Consider the following 23,992-nt stretch of genomic DNA (forward strand, 5'->3'; position numbering starts at 1 on the left):
AACATACCTATGTCAGTCCTATGACCTCTGTATAGACTATAAATGTATTGTAGTCGACCATTTCGACCGATTCGATCATCCATGAATCGAATGTATTCATTCAAGCGGAATTCATTGGACGAACGAACATTATAAACGTTATATAACTATTATGTCATTAAACAAACACCTCTTTGGAAGAAGACGACCCACTTTCGGAAATGGGGCTTCATTTCCTCATTTATACTGGATGTATAAAGGACTTTTTGAATGCAGTTTCTAAGTTTTAAGGTGATGAAGTATATGTTGGCGTTTCTTAAGTAACTTTAATACTCGTTCTATATTACACATTATTGTGCTGCGAGCTTATAACGCTCGATACCCTAAGTTCTTGGGTAAAAACCCCGGATGGAAACGTTTTTGGGTTTTCCTTTAGGCAATTCTCAATAGTAGACCGGAGTCTGGAAATTGGCAGAGTTTACACTCTCGCGTCTCAGAAAGCATGTAAATCTGTTAATCCTTCGCCTGAACTTTATCCGGTCTTGTCGAATTTGCCGTTCCATTGCATTATGAGAGTAAGAGAGTAGAGAATGCACTTATATTTGCGCCCACACTTGTGCACTAAAATGTTTTGCAAGGCCGTTGCCGAATTCAGTCAGACGAACATAATCATCACTAGGTATTATAATATGGAAATAGATATTAGGTATCCTAATAATTACTTTTGTTTAGAGGAATTAGTATCAAATATTCTAATAACCATTTGTATGTGATGTGTTAGTAATAATTGCCTTTTACTGATCCAAGCTCGGAGCTCAGTCAAATGACCCATTTACCGCTATGTCCACAATCAACAACAACTTTTTTACTAAAATTCACACCTTGTTCTCCTAAATCAAAGGATCTCTCTGAAAAGGATTCTTTTTCTAGCATTCAATAATAACTTGCTGCTAATTTTACACATTAATAAACTCGTATAATAAACAGACATTGTCCCATCACAGTATAATAACACGCAGAACATAATATTATTTTTAATATTAATAGATTCAACATTTTTCAACCTTGACCAAAGTTCGACTTTTTACCGTCAAACGAAGACAAAAAATTGTTTTACTGATGAAATATTGGATACAACCACGTAGATATTCAGTTGGCAGTTAAAATATGTAGGCGGTTCTGAGAAGTAAACAACATTATGTACATACTAACAATGGAACGATTAACATATAATCGTTGATGAACTAAATAGCATTAGAAAAGCACTTCAAAGATAAAATTTAGGCAATATAATACTTATAAATTTATGTAACTACTTACTATTATTTAATTAGTTATTTTACATATGAATATGATATATTTCGCTGTCTGGAATATTGTAAATTCGCACTGTTTTAGAATATGAGTTCTGTCAAAGCACTCATTCTGCACCGATGGCATGCAATATCTACACGGCAAAATTAGTAATTACAAAAGGCGACCATGGAAGTAGATTATCAATATCGAACCATATCAGAACAAATAAACGACACATATTATGTCTAATGGCGTCAAATTGGGGAAAAGATCGAAAAGCAAATTTATGCCTTTTAAAAAAATAATTAAATTGGCTATTTTGTTCATCTTGGCTATTTTCAATTTTTTTTAACAAAAGAGTGTTTTATCGTAATCGGCTCCAAGTCTTTAACGAGTATGTTCTGCTTTTCCTAGTAATTTCGACTCAATTTTGAATGCGTAGTGCGAGAAATATATCGTTGTAATTTTTTTTTCTCTGTAAAACAACAATTTTGCAGGTACGACCTATTAAAAAGAAAATAAAACTCTGATAATAAACAGAACGAGGGCCGTAATATCAACCACATCGAACCATTGATACTTGCCAGATATTTCATGAAAGACATAAAATGAAGATTAAAAATGCTTATAATCTTTTTACAAAAGAATAAGTAGAATTTTTTTTTTCTTAACTGTCATTAATCTGTCTATCCATCTTGAGATGGCAGCAAATTTTTATCAAAGTATTCAATTTCAAAGTAATAGGTGACTTTCTGTAGTTTTGTAAAGGTTGCAATCAAAAAATAGTTTTGCAACTTTATCAGTAAAAACGTAAATAAGAGCGTAGATACTTGAATAACGTATGTTCTAAACATTCAAAGTCATGGATGCGATTTCGTAAAGATGTATTCGTATTACGAAGTCGAACATTGTCACAGTTTTCCATTAGGGATGTCAGAATTCGGGACACTTGCCAAAATTTCACGTCTGAGGCCGCCACGCCTTCATTTAAACATTGTGTCGCCAGCTTTTACGTCATTTGGTATTATTTTTACGCATCTTAATAGTAAATACGTCTCAAGGTTTGAATGGGAATACTTTGTACCTAGTGCTTGTAGTTGTTAAATATTTTTGATATCTGAAATGAAATGAAATATGAAAATAAAAACTTTTACAAAATTTTTACACGAAATTTTAACAACAGGCATAAAATCATTTGTGATAAATTATAAGCGTTAGGCGTTTATTTATTATTTTTTCTAGCAAAAACGAGTAATTTGGCAACCTGATAGTTAGTTTAGTGTAGTAGTGGCCATCGCTCATAGACGATCATATGAATATGATCATAGAAGCGTAAACCAGTTTATCATCATCATCATCAATATTCAATGCACCCCTGGAGGTGGGATTGGTCATGGGATCTAAGATGTTACGCCTCTTGTGCTTGTAATTACACTGGCTCACTCACCCTTCACACAGAAACACAGAATGCAAAGTAATTATTTCGAAATTTACATATATGTTGGTAATAAAAAGTATAATTAAATATATAATGACTGCCCATTTTTTTCTTTCGATAGTGCAAAATTTCTTGTTGTACTTTATTGTAATATTTGTGAAATACGCAAAAACTACGGAAAATTTGCAGAATGGACAAATTCCATCTACGCAAAGCGAATGCTTCATTAAATCATCATAATTTATAAATCTAATTTATTAATTATGCCATCTTTAGTATGTAATAAGGTAAAGGTAAGTATAATGTTATATAACTATAACTTGCTTATTAAGGATAACAGGCTTCAATTTAAATAGCCTAATAGTTAAAAGTAACATAAGTTGAACGGTAAAAATAACAAAAAAATTATAATATAACACTATAATATATAAATTATATATATTAAATTGTAATATAACACTATAATAATCCTACTACCAAGCTAACGCCTCCCCTCTTTTTGAGGAGAAGAGCTTATAACAGTAAGCACTTCAAATGCGGGTTGGTGGATAACATTTAGTAGATTATTGTCCGACACGTGCAGATTTCCTCACGATGTTTATGTTTAATTATAAATACAAATTAAGCACGTAAACATGAGCAAGTGCTTGGCTGCAAAAAACGGCAACCCGTAATCTTCGGTTAAGTTTCTCAACTTACTAATGGGCTATCTCGGCTCAAATCCCAAAGATAACTACTGAATCACGCTCAGCTCTCATTCTATACAAAGACAAGACAATTTTAGCCGGGAAAAAAAGTTAAAGTTAAGTAAGACTAAAAGTATTATTATTTTATTAAATATTAGCATGTTACGATACTTTAAACACTAGTAATAAGTAATAAAAATAAATTAAAAAATCTATCGACAGCTAAATACAAATATATTTACTTTACCATGTGTGTGAGCGTAAGTACATACCTGCTCGAATGTAATTACGTCATCTACTTAATATTATTATTGTATGACACGATGACAGCTACCCCAGATTTTCTCAAAGGAATTTCTTTGATGTATGATCTTAATAAAGATAACTTTTCCTGTATTATTGTAAACAATGTGTTTGCTTCTTTAAAAGTTGTTTAGAATTTCATAAACACATCGATTAAACTGAATAAGCTCCTGTCAGTTCTCAGTAAATAAGTATTTTATATTTTAAATAAAACACACTCATTCTTGTTATCCATATACCTACCAGACGTTTTATCATTTTCCGCGTTTTTTGTTACTTATATATCGCAACTTTTTTTTACTAGTTGCTACTTTGAAACTTCATAATTCGTTTTATACTCATCTTGTATCTTATACGTATATATCTTAATACAAATTATATATTCGTAGTTGACTGCCTCGTTGGTCTAGTGGCTAGATATAAGGTCGCAGACCCCGAGGTCCTGGCTTCAATTCCCAGAGCGGGCGAATAAAAGTTATTGCGTTTTTCTGTCAAGATTCTCAGTAGCAACCCGGAGTCTGGAAGTTGGACGTGTGTACACTCCCATGCCTCGTAAAGCCGTTGGTTATGCGCCTTATCTCTTTCCGGTCGTATCTGTTGCTGTCCCATCGGGTTATGAGAGTTAGGGAAAAGAGTGTGCACTTGTGTTTGTTAACACTTGTGCACAATAATATGACTTGCGCAGTTGGCTAATCTCTCTTGAGATTGGTCGCCGTGGACAAAATTGGTTTGATGGACATTATTATTATATATTCGTAGGTATATGTTAATCCAAATCAATATTATTAAGCTTTAATAGAGATGAAAAAAACTAGAAATATATATTGCAATATATTGCATTTTAATAGCTGTTTAAAAAAACTTCAATCTTTAAAAGCCAAATACAGCTCTTTTGAAAAGAGATAAATACGAACAAAAATAATGTTGCCGTTATTATTAAATTGGTGACATGTTACTTTTATTTATATCACAGTGTGCACAACCACTTGTTTATGTAATAATATTTAAAAAAAAATATCTCGACGTTCCCCTCATCTAATACTAAAGCCCTTTGCTTTGGTTCCCGGTTACCCAGGAGATCACGTAATTATTACAGGTTCTGTAAATGTATTGATCGAAATAGTCACGCGATGTGCACGCAATAGTTTTAGTTGACTCCTTGGAATGACTTTTGAAAGGAAATTGAAATAATATAAAAAAATAAAAGGCAAGCAGTAATATTACTATATTATATTTAACATGAAATAAAATAATATTTCAAGTTTTTTTTTTAAATAGTGATCGAATTTGAAAACTTATGTATATAAAATTAAATTGATATATTTTTTCCGTTTTCAAGGATATTAAACCGACCCATAAGTTTTTTTCCATTTTAATTGTTTTCGTTTAACGTGTTTATTCTTAGTTATTTTTAAATATAAATTTAAACCTCGTATGGCAAATTTATAGATGATAGTTGTATCTGGTTAATAAATAGGCGATTACTTTATATCCAATTACTATAAATTTGGCGATTTATTTAGAACAGAAATTGGATTACATAATCATTTTAAGGATTTACCGTGTGTACCTAAATAAAAAAATTGGATATTATAAAAAGGAAAAAAATATGTTAGATAATTGGTGAATTGGTCTTTATGTAGAAACTAATAGTATGACACTTGAGCGATTCGGGACGAGTATCTAGTACAATATATTTATATCGTAATTTGAGTAACTATATCAATATATGAGACACGCGCAAATATTTTTTTATCCTTTCACCGCAAGTTTGTTGCTGTCGCATCAGTAGGCTGTCAACTGTTTCTCATAGCTTAAGCTAGCGGCACACATTTTAATAATATTTTCTTAAATTTCTGTTAGCGATATAAATGTTCTGAATTCATATCAAATGTAGATATCAATGCATATTAAAAATATATATATTATGACACGATGCAGTAGCTGAGACTATTTTAGTACCTATGAGGTACTGCTATTGCAATAATTGTATCTATCGCGTATAATAAAAATGATTAAATTTAAGCGATATTTTTAATTCATCGGAAGTTAAAAAAGGGAAAAGTGTCTCAACTCAACATTTGTAAATAACTTGTCAATAAAAAAATATAATTATATTAATATTGTGGGCCTCCGTCGCATGTCTGGCTTTACCTTTAGTCCTATAAGAACTGGGCGGGGGCAGGCATGTGCTAGCCGGCTTCGTCCGTCACCGTTCAGTACTTCACAACTTCAGTATTCGTTAGCTGCTGTATAAAGTTATACGAGTGTTTTCGAACGAAACCGTTGTTACAACTTACAACTGAAGTCTGAACTTAAAAAATATAAATATGTCAGACTATTCAACGACTATATTAAAATAATATAAAAAAGTTTGTCGTGTTGTTGTAAAACAACTTTACTTAATTTTTTGCCTTTTCGTTATTGTAAACTCGGTTTCGTGTGAGCTGTGAACGAAAAGTGACGTCAAAATATAGAAATAATAGTGAATAGTGGTACTAACAAAATTTAACTCTAATTCGATAATCTTTAATCTAATAAGGAAAAGTACTGTATACAAGTGCCTTAATCGAACAAGTTTTACAAGTTAATAAGCGGGTATGACCTTCTAAATGAAGGAATCATATTACCCTGACGATATTATGCTCTGTTTCGTACAAGGTTTTGGTGATCGGGAACCTGGATATGGCAAAGACGATGAGGGTCCTGAATGTGATAGCACTAACATTAACACTTTAAAGAAAAAACAAAAACGTAAATACCTAACAGTGTCAAAAGCCTCGAGCACTGGACTGGGTGAGCAAAGTGACGTTGAATTAAGAAGAACCGACTCATTTGTAGCAGATAAGTCGTTGAAAGATACATATCTGAGGGGCTTACCAGAGGTAAAGAGAAGCTTCAGTGACAGATTCTCAGTAATTACCGATGCTAGTGGTAGTAAGATTCCAAAAAGCCTTTCGACCATCAGAAAAACCTGGTAAGAACTTTATATATAATGTTAGAAAAAGTTTATAAAACTGTATAAATAAAAACATTACTTACATAGGTAACAATAATGATTGATACTTACATAAGTAAGGTATTAATCATCATTGATATTTATAATAAATTAGCAATCTATCAAATGTAATGTATTTACATTCTTAGTGTAATAATAATAACAATATTATCTTAAATACTAATTAATCTATCATTATTCCACTAATAGGATTGCATTTTTTGATTCAAATTTAAACCAGTAAAATCTTGGAAATAACACATAATAAGTCAGTTCACAATCTGTGAAGCTATCAAGGAATATACAAAATAACTGATCCTACATATTATGCAGTTTGTCATTCTGTTACGAAGTTCTATTGTCTGTCATCCTAATTCAAGTCCAGTTCAGCAAGTTCTTGACAATGGTTAGGTACTTACCTTGTATTGGATTTGTCATAAATGTAACAATATTGCATACATTTCTCATTTATTCATTGATCTTGAGACATTCAGTGGTGCACCTTCAAAACACATTATTATAATTAGTTAATTGACAACAATGAAGTTATTTATAACATAAAAAAAATAATACAAGACAAATTAAAAAACCCTGCAATTTGAAGATTGTCAAATATTTTTTTTCTTGCAGTATTAATTTAAAACTGATTTCAATTATGAATATTTTTTTACATTTAAACCAAATTTCTCTGTATAAAATCCTCCTTGTTCCTGTTTTCAAGAAATCACTAATATTCCCGTTTCTCCCCGATAAGAGTAAACCTTGCATTAAAAGTGTACATAACGGTCATCCAACGCCACCTGCAACATTCATATTACACAGTGGACCCTTTAACATTTAGCTATTAATAATAATTAAGTTTAACCTATAGGAAAGGAAGAAAGAAGAGATAGATATCTATCTGTTATTGTTGAATATAGAAGATAAGATAACACAGGTGTTACTTGTTATTATTAATCAAATGCCACATGATAAGTGTGCTATGATAGGATTAAAATTATAAGTACCTTAACGCTAAACATAAATGTTGGTTACGAAATGAAATCTAATAAATATATTATAACTAATATTATAAATGTGAAAGTGAGTGAAATTTTGCATAGGTACATTGTTATTTACAGAAAAGGACATAGGGTTAATAACGATTGCTCCTCTGTCACCTCACACTAGTAGTATCTTAGACTGAATGTAATTTTTAAGATTATATCTGTAAGGATTATATGGCTATGAATTTTGTATTTAATTATAACAAAGTATTTTAGGTTCCTTTGAAAATTGAATGCATATTATCAATACTTATTAATTTGACAGTTTACTGACCTATTACTTAACCCGTAGCAAATTGTATTCTAATCTAGAATTATTTTTTATTATTATTAATTTGTGTACACAAAGATAATGTCCAGGGAAAAAAGTCTTTACAATGTATTTGTGTTGGCAGGAATTATTTTAAAATAATATAAGATCAGGCTTATTTACTAGGTCATGTTTTTATGTTTTAATTTGTAAGAGTACATAAAGTTCTTAGTCTATTAGATTCGTTAATATCTAATAATAACTCAAACATGTGCAAATGTTTTGTCAATAAGTCTTGACATTGAGCCTGTAATCTGTTAACCAAGAGGTCACTTTTGAAAACAGTTATTGCACTTATGTACCTCATGAATATATATTGCTTTATAGGTACAAGGTATAAAAATTGCCATAAGAAAAAAAAACTTTTGTTTTTTAATAATTTTCTAGATAATTGATTTTTTTTTTTGTCCTTTGAATGTATTACTAAACTACTACAGTTTTTAATCAGCTATATACGATGATCAATAAATTACTAATGATAATATATTTAAATATGCGTTGCAATGCCTCTTTAAAATTTTTTGTAAACAATTATCCAATACGATTTCACCTATTTTACGTATGTCAGAAACATTCGAACCAGTTGCAAAAAGACTTGAAAAAACATTTTAAAATCAATCGATTTAATCGTATGAGAACACATGAAATAAACATAATAATTTATTTTGGTACACATATAATCTATATAATATACCTCTATACAGTAAAGCAATATATTATTAAATTGCTGTCAAATTATGTTTTTTCAAGTGTGCTTAGGCAGTTGACGTCAGTATAATAATTATAAAGTATATTGACGTAAGGTACAACTCTTAATAACATATCTTTTGGCATTAAATAATAGCTATTAAGCATTAACACGAGTACACAAGCTGTATATAAGAATCGTGTTGCACAAAATGCTTGCGTGGTTTATGTCGCAAGCGTTATAATGATAGACTTCTAACATATGTTACTGACCTAGTTTACGTTGAACTACACTACCGAAATAACTGTAGTGCTGTTAAGGCCAAGATATTTTTGTTTATTTTGTATCGAAGATTACAAAGGACATATTTAGATAATGATAAAACATATAAAACTAAGAATGTTTGGTTCTATAAGTTATTAAATTGGATCCTGAACTCTGAACATATTTAGGTATTAAACATAGAACCATCGAACCATCAAATATATTTTGAAAAATCTCCACCGAAATTATTAAGTGCTAGGCTTGGTTTTTACCAGGGTGATAATACGGTTCAGAAAGCAGGTTCTGCTGAAAATAAACGCGGTACTCAGAAGTTACTATTTTTCTCAATTTAAATTACATATTATTTTTATATATCGTGTATAGAAATTAACGAATACTTAATACAAACGTTTTCACCATTTATCTTTTAAATTTATTAATGAGCAAAGTTAAAATATCTGCGGTTTTGAATACACAGGATGGATGTTGTTGATTTTGCGGAGTCGGAAACTGTTATGAGTCTATCTTTAATTCTCGTGTTTAAACTTAAATTAAAGTTAAAAAGTTAAAAATGATTGTCGTTGATTATATCAAAATTATCTGTACTTGGTGATATTGTGAAGAAAAGTATTGTATTGCAACTAACTGTTCCTACCTCGATAAAAATATCTAATGTTAATGACAGTTCGCTTTTGTAAAATGAAAACAGTTTCAATATTTGTAACATTACGGTAACGTAAAACATAATAATATGAAAATAACAAAAATATACAAATCGAGTAGTAACAATATGATATAGTTGTTTATGTACGTATTACATATATCTTCTGTATGCTGCGGACCTGTCTTGTTAAGGACTATAAATGAGGTTTCCACTAAATTTTCGAGTCGAAAGTTATTCCTTAAAATACTGCAACATTTCATTCATATTGTTATGTTAAGATCACTATTATTTTATGTTACCGTTACCTAACCAAAACTTAAAGCTTTATATATTAATTACACAAAAGCTCTTTTTTTTATTATAATAAATTACGCTTAAACATTATGCAATTAAAATCATTTTCCGACTTAAAACCTTATTATTATAGTGTTTGAATTAAAACTATCAAATAACAACGATCTAACAGATAAGAAAAATAAGGTTGTTTTTATTTATATCGTAAAAATATTTGTAATTACGAAAATTCCGGGAAGTAAAAGGTCATTATATAACATTTAAGTTTATCAAGTAAACGTAACTTAATCAAGGTTATTAAACTTGTTTTAATACAAATGATTTACTACAGTTTATATCATTGTTCAAACGTAAAATACAAAATGTATTGTACAATAATACAATATGTATCAGTCAGGCACAGTGAATTTTTGTGGCACAGTGAACGCTCGAATTCGAAAATAAAAAATTTAAAAAAAAGTTTTTTTAAGTTTTTTAATTTTCGAATTCGAGCGTTATGTAAAAATAATAATATAATATCCTTTGACATTTTTCACACACGGCCATCTGATTCCAAATTAAGCTTCTACAAAGCTTGTGCTATGGAAACCAGACAACTGATATACTACATATACTACTTTAAATACATACTCATATAGATAATTACACCCAGACTCAGGACAAACACACATGTTCATGAACACAAATGTCTATCCTGGGTGGGAATCGAACCCAAAACCTTCGGGGTGAAAGGCAAGTATCTACCAACCACGCCAACCGGCTCGTCAAAATATATCATACTTGATGATAACATTAAATATAAAAAGAAACATTCTTATATATAATAGTTATATTACTTGTATAATTTAATTAAATGCCAGTAAGACCCCCTAGTAATAGGTATCGCTTTTTCCGTTACGTAGTAGGTAATACAATATTGCAGAAATGCGGACAAAAAGCGAGCTTAACGCCAAAAACTTTCTCTATCAGCTAATCTCATTGCAAGCAAGGAATGTAAGAAGGCATGCAGTATATACGAGAAATCTATAATATATAATATTGATAAAAAGTCATAAATACTTCTTCGGCATCGAAGTAAAATGTAGCGCTTAAGCACCATAATACATTTTTTTTTAAAAACTTATTTCAGCCATATACGAAAACGAGTAATATTCAATATACTAAATAAATAAATGGTTTCTAGTTAAAACTTAATCTCAATGGATTGGGTGGAACTGATTTTAAATTCGAAAAAGATTTGATCCAAACATTCAAACAGATGAATTTAATAAAAGCCGTGACATTAAAAGCGACGCTCGTATAACTTTTTGTGAATGTCCTCATGCGTTTATTCATATTTTATATATTATTTTACCGGTAGTAAGGGTCTTTAAACATACAAAGATCTAAGAATCATTTGGAATATTAAACGCCACGGAAAAACAAAAGAGAGCTGCAGAATTCATCAGATATTTATCGCAAATTATATTTGAAATAAAACACATACTGCTGAATGTTTAGAGTTGAGACCTCTGAGGAAAGGAATGCAATTATACAAATATTCATTTAGAGTTATTAAGTATGTCGTATGACGTAGCTAACGTAGTTAAAAGAATATCTTCATAATACATTATTTGGTGTAGTAGTAGGTACGAGTTGGTAGATAGTTATAGCTTTAATGACGACGCGAACAGGAAACGTTCTCTTAAGTTTTAACCAAGCCAATTATAGTGGGTAAATATAATCCAGACAGGGCGTTATCCAGAATCTATGTCGTAATGATTTCTGCGCAATTGTTGCCCACCTACGCGTACAAGGTCATAATATGAGGACCGACATTTGTACATCGCCTGATAACATACGTCATCGACCGAATACTGCTATGAATTACTTACGCTGATTTAAATCCTTGTAATCATTTAAGAATATAAGATGCTTAAATTTTCTTTTGAATTTCAATATGTACCTATTGTTTTTGTGAGATCAACATATGTACGTAACATTAAAAATTGACGAACCATCCTGGGGTTTGCGCATCAATAAAAAAATATTGTAAAGCATTTACTGAATTTATAAGACTTGCAACTTTTAAACGTGTTTTTTTTTTAAAAATCTTCGTGTCATTGTATATTTCGTTCTAGTCACGAACGTTTGCCGCCCACGAATATTTTCGCATAAAAGGAACGACGTATAACCCTATTGAATTAAACATTAAGTCGTTCCGTCGCGGCTTTTGATATGAGTGTCCTTCTTAAATTGGTTCGCTTGTATTTTGCTTCCCGTTATAGAGGATCCGCAGCGCGTATGGAAGTTGGCATGGTGCCAAAGTTTCGGTGATTACCGACGATGTATCCGTTACATACTGTAGGGAGAGAACAACAATTTTGAGTAGTTTTATTTCATTCTATTGATCTTAAGTCATCCCCAACAAGTTAGAAAATGTTCACAGAGCACACTAGAAATAGAGGGATCGTGCTAAGAATCTGTATTCAATTATTAAACAGAGTAATTTTATTATGAAATTAAGTTGCACCTACGCCTTTGAAATCCTGCTGAGGTTCTATCGTCGGTTTAAAAGAATAGATATATTTGCCTACATTCATTATTTATGGCCGTCATACAAGCTAGGGTTTCCTTGGCGGTTATAACCTTATAAGCACAGCCAACAAGCAAACTCTAACATGTATGATATTAAACGTGTAAGTTATCTTTACCTGCACACGCAACCTGACGAATATGAAACTTCATATTTTTTGCCGCAGATGCATGCACAGTTGTCTGTTTTCGGTTATTAGCAAACGTAACGCATCAATTGTCAAAATGGTGAATCGCAAACGTAACTTCTTATTGGAAGATTTTAATTTTTTTTATTAAAAGTGCGGCCAGAGGCTGGCAATAAATAAAATCATAATAAAACTCAGAAATTGGGGCCCACAATTACAAAAGATATTAAAAATTAATACGTTTCGCAATTACGTTAGACGAGAGTAAAAAAGGAGCGTTTTCTGATGACATTCAGAAACTAACACTGTAACTTTTCTTGAAAATCTAGATTATCCTCAAAGCTCATTATCGTCGCCTATTCATGATGACACCGTAGCTTCAACTGTCTAAATTGATTAAATGGTTAAACTGTGCAGGCAAACCCTAGCATGCAGGTGCTGTACGAATGTCGGTTATATTTGTAAAGTTATAACCGCCATGCAAAACCCTAGCGTGTATAGCGGCCATTATATGTTATCGGGCAAGATATTCCAATATCAATTTTATATATAAGATTATACAGTACATATTTTTACTTGAAATCTTGCAATCATTTGCTATTTTCCTTGAGCTAAGATTAGCTACACTATTTATCTCATTTATAGTTGTGAAACACAATGAGATATCTATCTGAGTCCATGATATAACTTAATATATAAAAGTAACGCAAAATAAAATCCAAAGAAAGTAAATTGAATTTAAAAAATGTAAGTAAAAATACATTTTTTCACTCATTTTAGTGAACATTGATCGGACCTAAATATGTTTTTTGTTTGTGCAAATAATTTCCTAGATAAGGACGTTATATAACTTTCTCGAACAAATGTAAATAATAAGAAATAATATCACATATGACGCAGTTCCCACAAACCCTTTTGTTGATGCTCGCTTTCATGCGATGAGAATCGACATGTGCTCAAGTCGTATTTAATAACTTCGCAAAGTTAGTTGTTAAGGAAACTACATTATATTATGAATATTTGAAACACAATGAGACCTCATATTTATATTAATGCTTGAATATTTCAACGTTAAATGTTTCTGTATAATTATGTTTATGATAACATCGTGATCTTTAATTATTTAAATGATATATTATACACATTTTCTTTATTTTATTAAGAATATATAAATAGCTCTACAATATTTAATAAGTTATGATAATATTTTCTGCGTACACAAATACGTTAATTGTTTTTAAAAAGTGTTTTATATATAATAAATCAAGTTCATTAATATCAATAAGCATTTGAAACAGAATTTATTAAAAAAAAAGTAATTACTTTTTGTTGTATATTATACATTATAAAGTTTGTCATCTCCTTTATTTATAGTAGTAACCTTTATGCCAACAGACGGGGTCACACATGTTATTATTCGTAAACATGTTCAATCAGGTGCAGTAATTGTATGGCTTCCTCACTTACGCATCAGGATTCTTGGCAAAAACATTTGGCAATTGATTTGGCTTGTTATCATATTACAAAATACATATTTCCTTTTATCATATACGTATATATATTTGTAACTGGAGCTAGGACTATTTGTTTATAATAACAGTTTAAATGAAAGCATATGATGTTTTATTATATACTTTAGATACGTGTAACATTTGTTATATGATATTATTTTTTGATTATAATTTGATATCACCATGCGTGTGGGATAGGTGGTACTTCTTTATAATATCTGTGGGAAAAAATAAATATTAAATAAACAACGCTGTAATAGATCAAATGCAGCAAATTAATGAACTTTACATTACATAATTACTTTATATTACATAATATGTAATAGGATGAATATCATCTCGAACACGATATAAAAGATATCACGTGTTATCTATATATTATTGTGATAAGTATGGTTTACCTCACGAAACCTCCCAAAGGTGAAAACGCTTTATCATTTAGTGGCACCAGAATAGACTGTGATTTTAATCCTTGGGGTAATTTGATGAAATATTTAACACTTTTTGGTATGAGAATTCCTACAAAATAACATTAATTACTATCTCTTCTGAACACTTCCCAAAGTAAGCCACAGCGAAGTCAAGCTGGATACATGTTAAATGCCAATTGTATAACATTAGTTATGTTAGTATTCATTTTTTATTAGTTAGGTTATATAACTACGCAGTTCCATTGTTTTTATAGTCTCACAATCGGGATTGCATTTGATTTGAACAAGATTTCCGTTGCTTCCGTTAATTTTCAGAAAGAAGCAAGTGACTACTTATACTTAATTTTCAAAAAACATAACAAGAACGTAATGCCGACTTACCGTTTGAGTCGTATCTATATTTTCGAAGCAAAGATTGCATAGACGGGTTTTGTACATTAGATAACACTACAATAGCACATGGCTGAAACACAATATGGAGTGATAAACGTTCATCAATTCATATTTTAATTAAAAAAAAACATAAATTATATTGTATTTAATGTTTAGATAATATAATATGTTCACTAGAAATTTGGAACTTTTTTTTATAGAATAGGAAGGCGGACGAGCATATGGGCCACCTGATGGTAAGTCATAGGCATTGGTATTGTAATAAACCTTGGGAACTAAGATGTACAATGATGTTTACGCTTGTGCCTATAATTACACTGGCTCACTCACCCTTCAACCCGGAACACAACAATACCAAGTACTGCTTTTTTGCGGTAGAATATCTGATGAGTGGGTGGTACCTACCCAGACGAGCTTGCAAACAAAGTCCTACCACCGTAGCTATTTCACTGCGTTGTTTGTTTTATTGAAAATTTTCAAAAGCTGATATAATTTTCGAACATTTCAAATTTGGTTCCCTTTAATCTCTACAACAAGCATTACACTTATTGATAGTCAAAATAAAATTAACTAACTTCTTCGTATTCAAAGTGTTAATAATAATACTCTCCCGACCGATTTCGGCCACGGCGACCGCTTCAACTCCCTGCATGGTGTCGTTCATGTGCTCGCATGTGGCTTATGTAGCCAATCTTCTTACAGATGATCCTCGCGCATAGCGCATAGCACTCCATTGATATTGCCGCAGGTGGTCGGGCTTTCAACTGGTCGCGTCTAGCATCAAGCTCAGTGAGGCGACTCACTTCAAATTCTATCATCCTCGCTTTAATGCTGGATCTCCATTGTTCCTTGTTGACGGCCTGCTGCTCCCAAGATGAACAAATTATGCTTATTGAATTATTAGTGGCTTACCTTCTTATATTTACCATGGATTTCTTCATTTATTTTGAGTCCATTGCCATCATCGTCTGTACGTGTAACTGTTGTCAGTATAACTTTTTCATGTGGACTTTCATCATCATGGGTATCTGCAGCATTCATAAAATCCTCTGTAACCGGTGCTTCGGTTTCATAGTATATAGGTAACATTCTCTGAAAATAAGGAAAAATACAAGACGCATTCTATTTTTATGATTATATCAAACGAATACTAACATTCTCGACCACAAAAACGTTTGAAAATATAGCTATTAAAATTCCTATAAACCACATTGTTGACGGTTCCAAATAATTTCTCTGACTGAAACTGTTACGCTAACGTGGAATAAGTTTCACCTTTATAAACAGTCTCTTATTTCGTTAATTTGAGAAATTTCCTAAACATACATGTCTTTGTTTCAAAACAATGTTAACATTTTTAGCTTATGAATGTCATTTTAGTTGAAATAATTTTTTTTGCGTTGATACCTAATATTAATAATATAAAAAAAATTAATGTATAAAATTTCTTTAAATATTTATTTTGGAAACAATTTATTTCGTATGTTATTTTCATTTCTTACTTAGTGCTTTTTGTATAATATTGATTATTTAAAACTAAATAATGCATGTCATGCGAAAATATTCGCTGAACTTCTTCCACTGGTTCTTCTCAGGTTTGAGTTGATTCTTTCCGAACCAATGAGAATTTTTTGATTATTAATAAGCGAGTGTAATGGATTTGAATTTGTTTATTATTTGTTTATTTATGAGCCGGTTGGCGTGGTTGGTGGATGCTTGCCTTTCACGCTGTGGGTTCGATTCCCACCCAGGGCAGATATTTGTGTGCATGAACATGTCAGTTTGTCCTGAGTTTGGGTGTAATTATCTATATAAGTATGTATTTACAAGAAAAAAATAGTATATGTAGTATATCAGTTGTCTGGTTTCGTTATTATATTGTTCTTTAACTCGAGAAAAATTGTTACTCAATAAATAAATAAATTATGACATATTTATTAATTTTTCGGTTTACTATATACGTCATTGAATGAAACTTGCGTCTAAAAACTCGGCCTAATTTGTTTAAATTATGCGTCTGCATATGCTGGTCACTTTTATTACTAGTACGAGTTTCTACATCAACCGGATACATTGTCCGGATTAAGGTTATATATTCATTATTTTTGGTATCAGTAAAGCTTTATTATTATTTATAATTCATCAGTATTTTGTAAAGTAAGTTTATTATTAATTTTTAAACATCGGAAGCTGTACAAGCATTAATCACTACGAAATAGTCCATAAAACGTTTGTCAGCTAACCTTTTTTTTGATAGGTGCCATAAAAATTGCTGTCTTTGTACAATAGTATTATGAACATAACCTACTAACGAAAAGTTTAACCTCAATATTTAAACACAATTCCAGAACAGAATAAAGCTGTTGTTGTTATTATTGTAAGAAGTAGGCTAACGGTAACATAAAATACATATAGTTTTCGCGAGTAAACAGTTTAATGGAAAAATAACAGTAGACTGACAGACGCCTGTTTTTCGTTTATGAAGTTGATTACGGCTTAGCAGGTTTAAATGCCAATTAACAATAGCCGTGCTCGTTTCGATTTATAGTCTGTGAAAACATTCCCGACCATCGATTATCTCTAGTTAACTAGCAACCTAAATACGTATCCACTGAACTGGAATAGTGAAAATATGCCCCAAAAAAAATCTGTTTCTTTAAGATTGATTACATTTTAACGCTAACAAAGTGTGTCTATGTAATTTTAAATAGGAAATTAGTTATATTCTGCAATTTATTTCATTTTTCTTAATGATAAACTGTAGGATAATTAGAAAATTACGTTGACACTACAAATTTTGATACAATCAAGGATGTCCCAAACGTTTTATGATAGCTCCATAAATACATTTGTTTGCCTTGGAATTACTCAAGGCCTCTCTTATTAGGCATTGGTATCGTAAAAAGCTTTCATATTAATGAAAATTTTACGTAAATTGCAAAGACTGATTTGCTTGAATATCCTTAACTGACGCATAATCTTGTAATTAGTACCAGTACCAATGATGGTGTAATACTTTGGATGCAAAATATTAATGCTTCAGTGTTCATCTACTTCTGAATTTAGTCAATTATTCTTTGCTAGAAAGGGCCGAAGTAAAAATTACTACTGCAAAAAGGAACTTTATATGCGGATTTAAAAATTTATTTCATTGCTGAAGAAGTATGCACAGCCTAATGATAATAACGATGTTTGTCAAGAGTCTAAACTGTATAGTTTTTATGTATTTAGCAAAAAACTCGTGTAAAGACTTATTTAACGTAAAAAGGTTGGACAGGCAGATGAGCCACCTCATGGCAAATGTTCCTCACCGCCTATAGACGTTAGCGCTGTAAGAAATATGTATTAACCATTCATTACACCACCAATGCGATGCGAAACTTGGCAATTAAGACGTTATGTCCTTTGTGCCTGTAGTCGCACTGACTCATTCACCCTTCCAACCGGAACAAACAAACATTCATTAAATAATATACGTGCTAAATAAAATATTTCATATATATACACATTTTTATAATTGACAATCAATTATCGTCATTATTACGGTTGACCTTATTCTCAAGTGTCACTTAATTGCTTAAATTGACCTGAAATTAAGTCTAATTAGCTCAAATGATAGTCGGCTTCAATTTATGACCTCGTACGAACTGAGTACCTGCTGACTACAGACAAAACAGTAGAATTTTATAAACGTGCTCTTTAATTTAAGATTATAGTTATGTGAAGCTTTCAAAGCGATGTTTTAGACCCTTTCTCTAATAGACCGACTTGGTCATTTATTTATTTTTTTATTTAAGAGGGGACAAACGAGCAGGAGGCTCATCTGATGGAAAGTGACTACCACCGCCCAAGGACATCTGCAACATCCGAGGGCTTGCAGTTGCGTTGCCGGCCTTAAACTCATGGGTCGTCAGATCAACGGCGATAGTTTAGACAAAACATAAGACCTGCAACATTGCGTGTTTTCAGTATTATTGTTAGTATGTTTGTATGTAAATTGCATTATTATATTGATTATAGTATTTGTAATTGAGTAAATCACTGCAAATTCGGCTAAAACTAGTTGTGGGTGTAAGTTGTGATGTTTCGAATACGAATAATCGGCCGAACGTTCCGCATAAATTATATCGAACTGAATATAAGGTACAATTTTCCGTGCTCCCCAGTCTGTTATTGCGCGTAAATAACGGCAAAAAATGTACACGTGCATTAAAAAAACAATAAGCGTGTGAAAGAGATAGAATAATATAAGCATATTCCCATGATATTCAAATAGTAGAAAAGAGGAATGGATAGTTTGTGAAGAAACAGATTCGCAAGTAACTTGCTCAGTTTCGAGCACCTACAGTTTATGATAAATTTCCTTTACTAAATTTGTTATTAAATTGTATCAACTTTCGCCACAACGAAGTTATTTCAACATGTCACACTAATCTGGAGTGTTGGTCAAATATTATACAGCAAGAGCTCTTATAATTGGTAATTGGTTGGTTGGCTGTTTTTATATAACTATTTAATTCCTTGAATCACGTAAAACAAATATACATACATACAGTTTTACTGGTGGTAGGGCTTTGTGCAAGCTCGTCTGGGTAGGTACCACCCACTCATCAGATATTCTACCGCAAAACAGCAATACTTGATATTGTTGTGTTCCGGTTTGAAGGGTGAGTGAGCCAGTGTAATTACAGGCACAAGGGACATAAAATCTTAGTTCCCAAGGTTGGTGGCGCATTGGCTATAAGCGATGGTTGACATTTCTTAGAATGCCAATGTCTAAGGGCGTTTGGTGACCACTTACCATCAGGTGGCCCATATGCTCGTCCACCTTCCTATTCTATAAAAAAAAAAAAAACAGCCTGTTAATGTCCCAGTGCTGGGCTGAGGCCTCCTCTCCCTTTTGAGGAGAAGATTTGGAGCTTATTCCAACACGCTGCGCCAATACGGATTGGTAGAATACACATGTGGCGTAATTTCAATGAAATTAGAAACATGCAGGTTTTCTCACGATGTTTTCCTTCACTGTTAAGCACGAGATGAATTATAAACACAAATTAAGCACATGAAAATTCAGTTGTGCTTGCACAGGTTTGAACCTACGATCATCGATTAAGATTCACGCGTTCTGACCACTAGGCCGTCTCGGCTACATAGCTTTAAATAAATTACAAAGATATGTAACGGATAAATGCCACGAATTAAATATATTTAAAGAATTTAAAAATTCTTTAAAACTGAACAACACGATGTTTTCAGATGTTTAAGTCGTTATTTGAACAAATGTTTTTTAAATATAGTTTATTTTTAAACGTTAAATGGTGATGCGTCGCCACTCGGTACTAATTTCTGACTTGGTGAACTTGAATTGCGCGTATTATAATTAATTATCAAGAAAGTTTATCTAAAATTTAAAGAAGACGATATTAATGTAATACTGTTTTGTGTTGTAACTTTGTATGAAGTTAACATATAATGTAGTCGTACTTACGAACAGTAATCGTTATGTAAAATAAACGTCAAGGTTAATATCAAATTGTATAAATATCTTCATGTTATCTCGTATGCATAACACAACGCCATATTTTTATACGTTTAAAATTGTAAATGTTTAATATTCGACCCTGAAATGTTTTTGTTACGCTTTTTTATGTTTATACTACGGTAACGATTTATTTTTTCAAATGCCTGTCTGGCGAAACACTGCTTGTTTCACGTATGTGCGTTGAAGATTAACAACGTTGTTGCTGTATTTTAAATTGTATATTTTAAACGTTTGCCTTATAGATTGAAAATACCATCTAGGTATTTAAAAAATATCAGGAAATTTACGAACTTTTTTTTAAATGTACTCTTAGATACTAACGTTTGGAATAAATCATATTAATTGGAAATTTTATTAGTTTAGAAATGTAACATTTTCTTAAAATTATATACTATAATTATTTATTTTTGTTTATGAAAACAATCTATACAAATTTGTTATTTAAAATAAATAAATATGCTTATTACCTACTTCTTATAAAATGAATTTTAATCCGTAACAGCCTGTGAATGTCCCACTGCTGGGCTAAAGGCCTCCTCTCCTCTTTTTGAGGAGAAGGTTTGGAGCTTATTCCACCACGCTGCTCCAATGCGGGTTGGTAGAATTCACATGTGGCAGAATTTCAGTGAAATTAGACACATGCAGGTTTCCTCACGATGTTTTCCTTCACCGTAAAGCACGAGATGAATTATAATCACAAATTAAGCACATGAAAATTCAGTGGTGCTTGCCCGGGTTTGAACCCACGATCATCGGTTAAGATTCACGCGTTCTTACCACAGGGCCATCTCGGCTTTTTTTTTTGAATTTTAATAACTTACATATATTATTTAAAATTAACCATTCCAACCATCCGTTTTATCTTGGTTTAAAAATTAAAATTCTCTTAATTCTATTAGTCATATAAATAATGTGTAGACAAGTCAAAAGGTATGTACGCAATTAAAGTTATTGTGTATAGGCTATTTCAATCGAAAAAGGAGTACAGATAAACAAACCGTTGATTTACATATTCCATGGGATTTGCTAATATACTATATATATAAATACTACATATTATGCACTAGAAACAGGTAATGATTAATGTCTTTTTTATAATATGAGTCTATTCTATTTAATTTAACTTCCATAGTTTCGATAACAACTTCGCCGATATTTAAGACGCCATTTATTCGCGAATCCATAATGAAAATAATGAAAAATAATTCAATGTCAAAATTGTTTATTTTTTTTTAATTCCTTTTGTAGTTGGAATTGGTTAATGTTGTTCTTTGCGCTAGATTATGCTGTATTTTATTATATTTGAATTATTAAGAGTGTTATCGTTTTTTTAAAGCGGCAATCATTCTATTTTAAAAATTTAATCACGTAGACTCGACACATCTATTACGTTGTATGTATTTCGCCACTGCATTTATTAGACTTAATATATATATATTTATATATATATATATATATATATATATAATTTATATATATATATATATATATATATATATATAAATTATATATATATTAATTAAATGTTCCAGGTCTAAACCCAGCGAAGGTTCGATTATAGGTATATAGAGTTTGGGTAAAAATAAACATTAAAGTCGTCCGGATTGAGTAATTATCTTTTTTAAGCCAAAAATGACTTTTATATGAAGTAAATCTTTTAAAGCGAAAGCCGGAGTATGCTTGTTCGTCAGGGCGGATGTTTGTTGTCACCGATTGCGCTGCTTGGAGGACCCCTCCTTCTCCATGTTGGTGGTACGTGTGGACCTGGTTCGTCAGAGTCGAGTCTACGTGTGCCTCTACAGATCCCACAATGGTGACTTGGAGACAAGCCGATTATTTGACCATCTTAGTCGGGTGGCAGATGCTGCGCAAGAGCAGTTTCCTAACGCGGAATTGGTGTTTTTGGGGGATTTTAATGCTCACCATGAATCATGGTTGAAATCCCTCAAAACTGACCATGCTGGAAGAACTGCTCATGCTTTTGCTCTCACACATGACTTGACCCAACTGGTTGATCAGCCCACCAGGATCCCAGACATTGATGGGCAAGCGCCTTCTCTACTGGATCTTCTGCTGACTTCTCACCCGGTGGAATATCAGGTTGTGGTTCAAGCTCCACTTGGTTCTTCGGATCACGGCCTTATATCTACCAAAGTGCCACAGGCCAAGCTGCCGCCATCAGCGGTATGCAAACGTCGCAAAACTATAAGTCAGCAGATTGGGACGGTATGCGCGATTACTATGCGTCAGTCCCTTGGAAGGAACGTTGCTTCAGTGGGAATGACCCGACTGTTGGTTGGCTGTCAGCCTCGATATCTCAAATGCTTTCGACAGGGTCTGGCACAGAAGTCTTCTCTCCAAGCTACCGGCATATGGTCTGCCTGCTCAGCTATGCACCTGGATTGCCAGCTTCCTACACAAGCGTAGCCTTCGTGTTTTACTAGATGGTTGCGCTTCACAATTCTATGTAGTGAATGTTGGGGTCCCCCAGGGATCTGTGCTAGCTCCCACACTCTTTCTTTTGCATATCAATGATATGCTCTCTCTTGGGAACATACATTGCTATGCAGATGATAGTACAGTGCATGGTGGATACCACGGACGCGCAGTGGCTGGACGGGTGGAAACTGAGGAGAGGCGGGAGAATCTTGTCATTGAACTCGATAGGACGTTAGAGCTCATCGCCAAATGGGGTTCTGATAATCTTGTTGAGTTTAATGCCAAGAAAACACAGGTATGCGCTCTCACAGCGAAAAAGTCACCATTTTACCTACATCCCTCCCTCTGTGGCACACCATTGTACAAAGCAAAATCGCCATGCTGGGGATGGACGTTCGCTGCGACTTTAGTCCAAGGGATTATTGTCCAAGGGATTACATCGAGGCTATTATAAAAACAGCTTCACGGAAACTCGGAGCTCTGAACAAGGTGCGGTGTTTTTTCACGCCACAACAACTGTGCCTGTTATACAAAACACAGGTACGGTCTTGCGTTTAATATTGCTCGCACCTTTGGGATGGCTCCGCTAAGTACCTACTGGAGGCCTTGGACCGGTTGCAGGACTCTAATTCCTGCTTCCCCCTTCCCTCTTAAGTCCACGCGAGCTGGTTCTCGATGTCACCGCCTAACTGTGACATCAATTCCATCGCGCACAAAGAAATTTGGCAACTCCTTTCTTTGTCGCACTACCAAAAAATGGAATTCCTTACCAGCTCACGTGTTCCCCTCCTCTTACAACTCGGGTTCCTTCAAACGAGGCGTGAAGAGGCATCTTGCGGGCCGGCAAGGCGGGGACGGCTAGTACAGAACATTCTTCCCGACTGTACTGGCCGTCGTCGCGTTTGGACTCTACTACCACTTACCATCAGGTGGAGTAGAGTCATTTGCCATCCCGGGGCATATAAAAAAAAATTGATATCTTGGGTTACGTTATTGTAATTTTCGTAA

The 23,992-nt window shown here is 32.5% G+C and overlaps 2 protein-coding genes across 4 annotated transcripts in view; one reads left to right on the forward strand and one right to left on the reverse strand.

Annotated features, from left to right (window-relative positions):
- LOC126773362 (uncharacterized) overlaps positions 1–23,992 on the forward strand; it is a 69,962-nt gene that overhangs the window by 21,395 nt on the left and 24,575 nt on the right. The window contains exon 1 of one of the 3 annotated variants that reach the window (XM_050494275.1): positions 5,939–6,679. The exons of the other annotated variants lie outside the window; for them this stretch is intronic. Within the exon in view, the coding sequence (XP_050350232.1) occupies positions 6,315–6,679 (365 nt within the window). The 5' untranslated portion in view covers positions 5,939–6,314. Of the gene's footprint in view, positions 1–5,938; positions 6,680–23,992 lie in introns of those variants that run through there. 3 annotated transcript variants of the gene reach the window in all.
- Positions 14,342–16,217, reverse strand: LOC126773442 (uncharacterized). The gene is made up of 5 exons (XM_050494399.1): positions 16,159–16,217; positions 15,916–16,095; positions 14,992–15,073; positions 14,581–14,698; positions 14,342–14,397 (listed from the first exon to the last, which is right to left on the reverse strand). The coding sequence occupies exons 1-5, from the start codon at positions 16,213–16,215 to the stop codon at positions 14,358–14,360; spliced, it is 477 nt and encodes a 158-aa protein (XP_050350356.1). The 5' UTR covers positions 16,216–16,217; the 3' UTR covers positions 14,342–14,357.

Source organism: Nymphalis io, chromosome 14 (genome assembly GCF_905147045.1).
Source record: "Nymphalis io chromosome 14, ilAglIoxx1.1, whole genome shotgun sequence".
Classification (NCBI taxonomy): domain Eukaryota; kingdom Metazoa; phylum Arthropoda; class Insecta; order Lepidoptera; family Nymphalidae; genus Nymphalis; species Nymphalis io.

Bases quoted from the DNA above. Each gene is read 5' to 3' on its own strand.
- LOC126773442 (XM_050494399.1), bottom strand. From the start codon at position 16,215: ATGTGGTTTATAGGAATTTTAATAGCTATATTTTCAAACGTTTTTGTG. The intron at 15,074-15,915 runs GTAAGCCACTAA...ATTGTGTTTCAG, and splicing joins TCCATGGTAAATATAAGAAG to CCATGTGCTATTGTAGTGTT. The intron at 14,699-14,991 runs GTAAGTCGGCAT...GTTATTTTGTAG, and splicing joins ATATAGATACGACTCAAACG to GAATTCTCATACCAAAAAGT.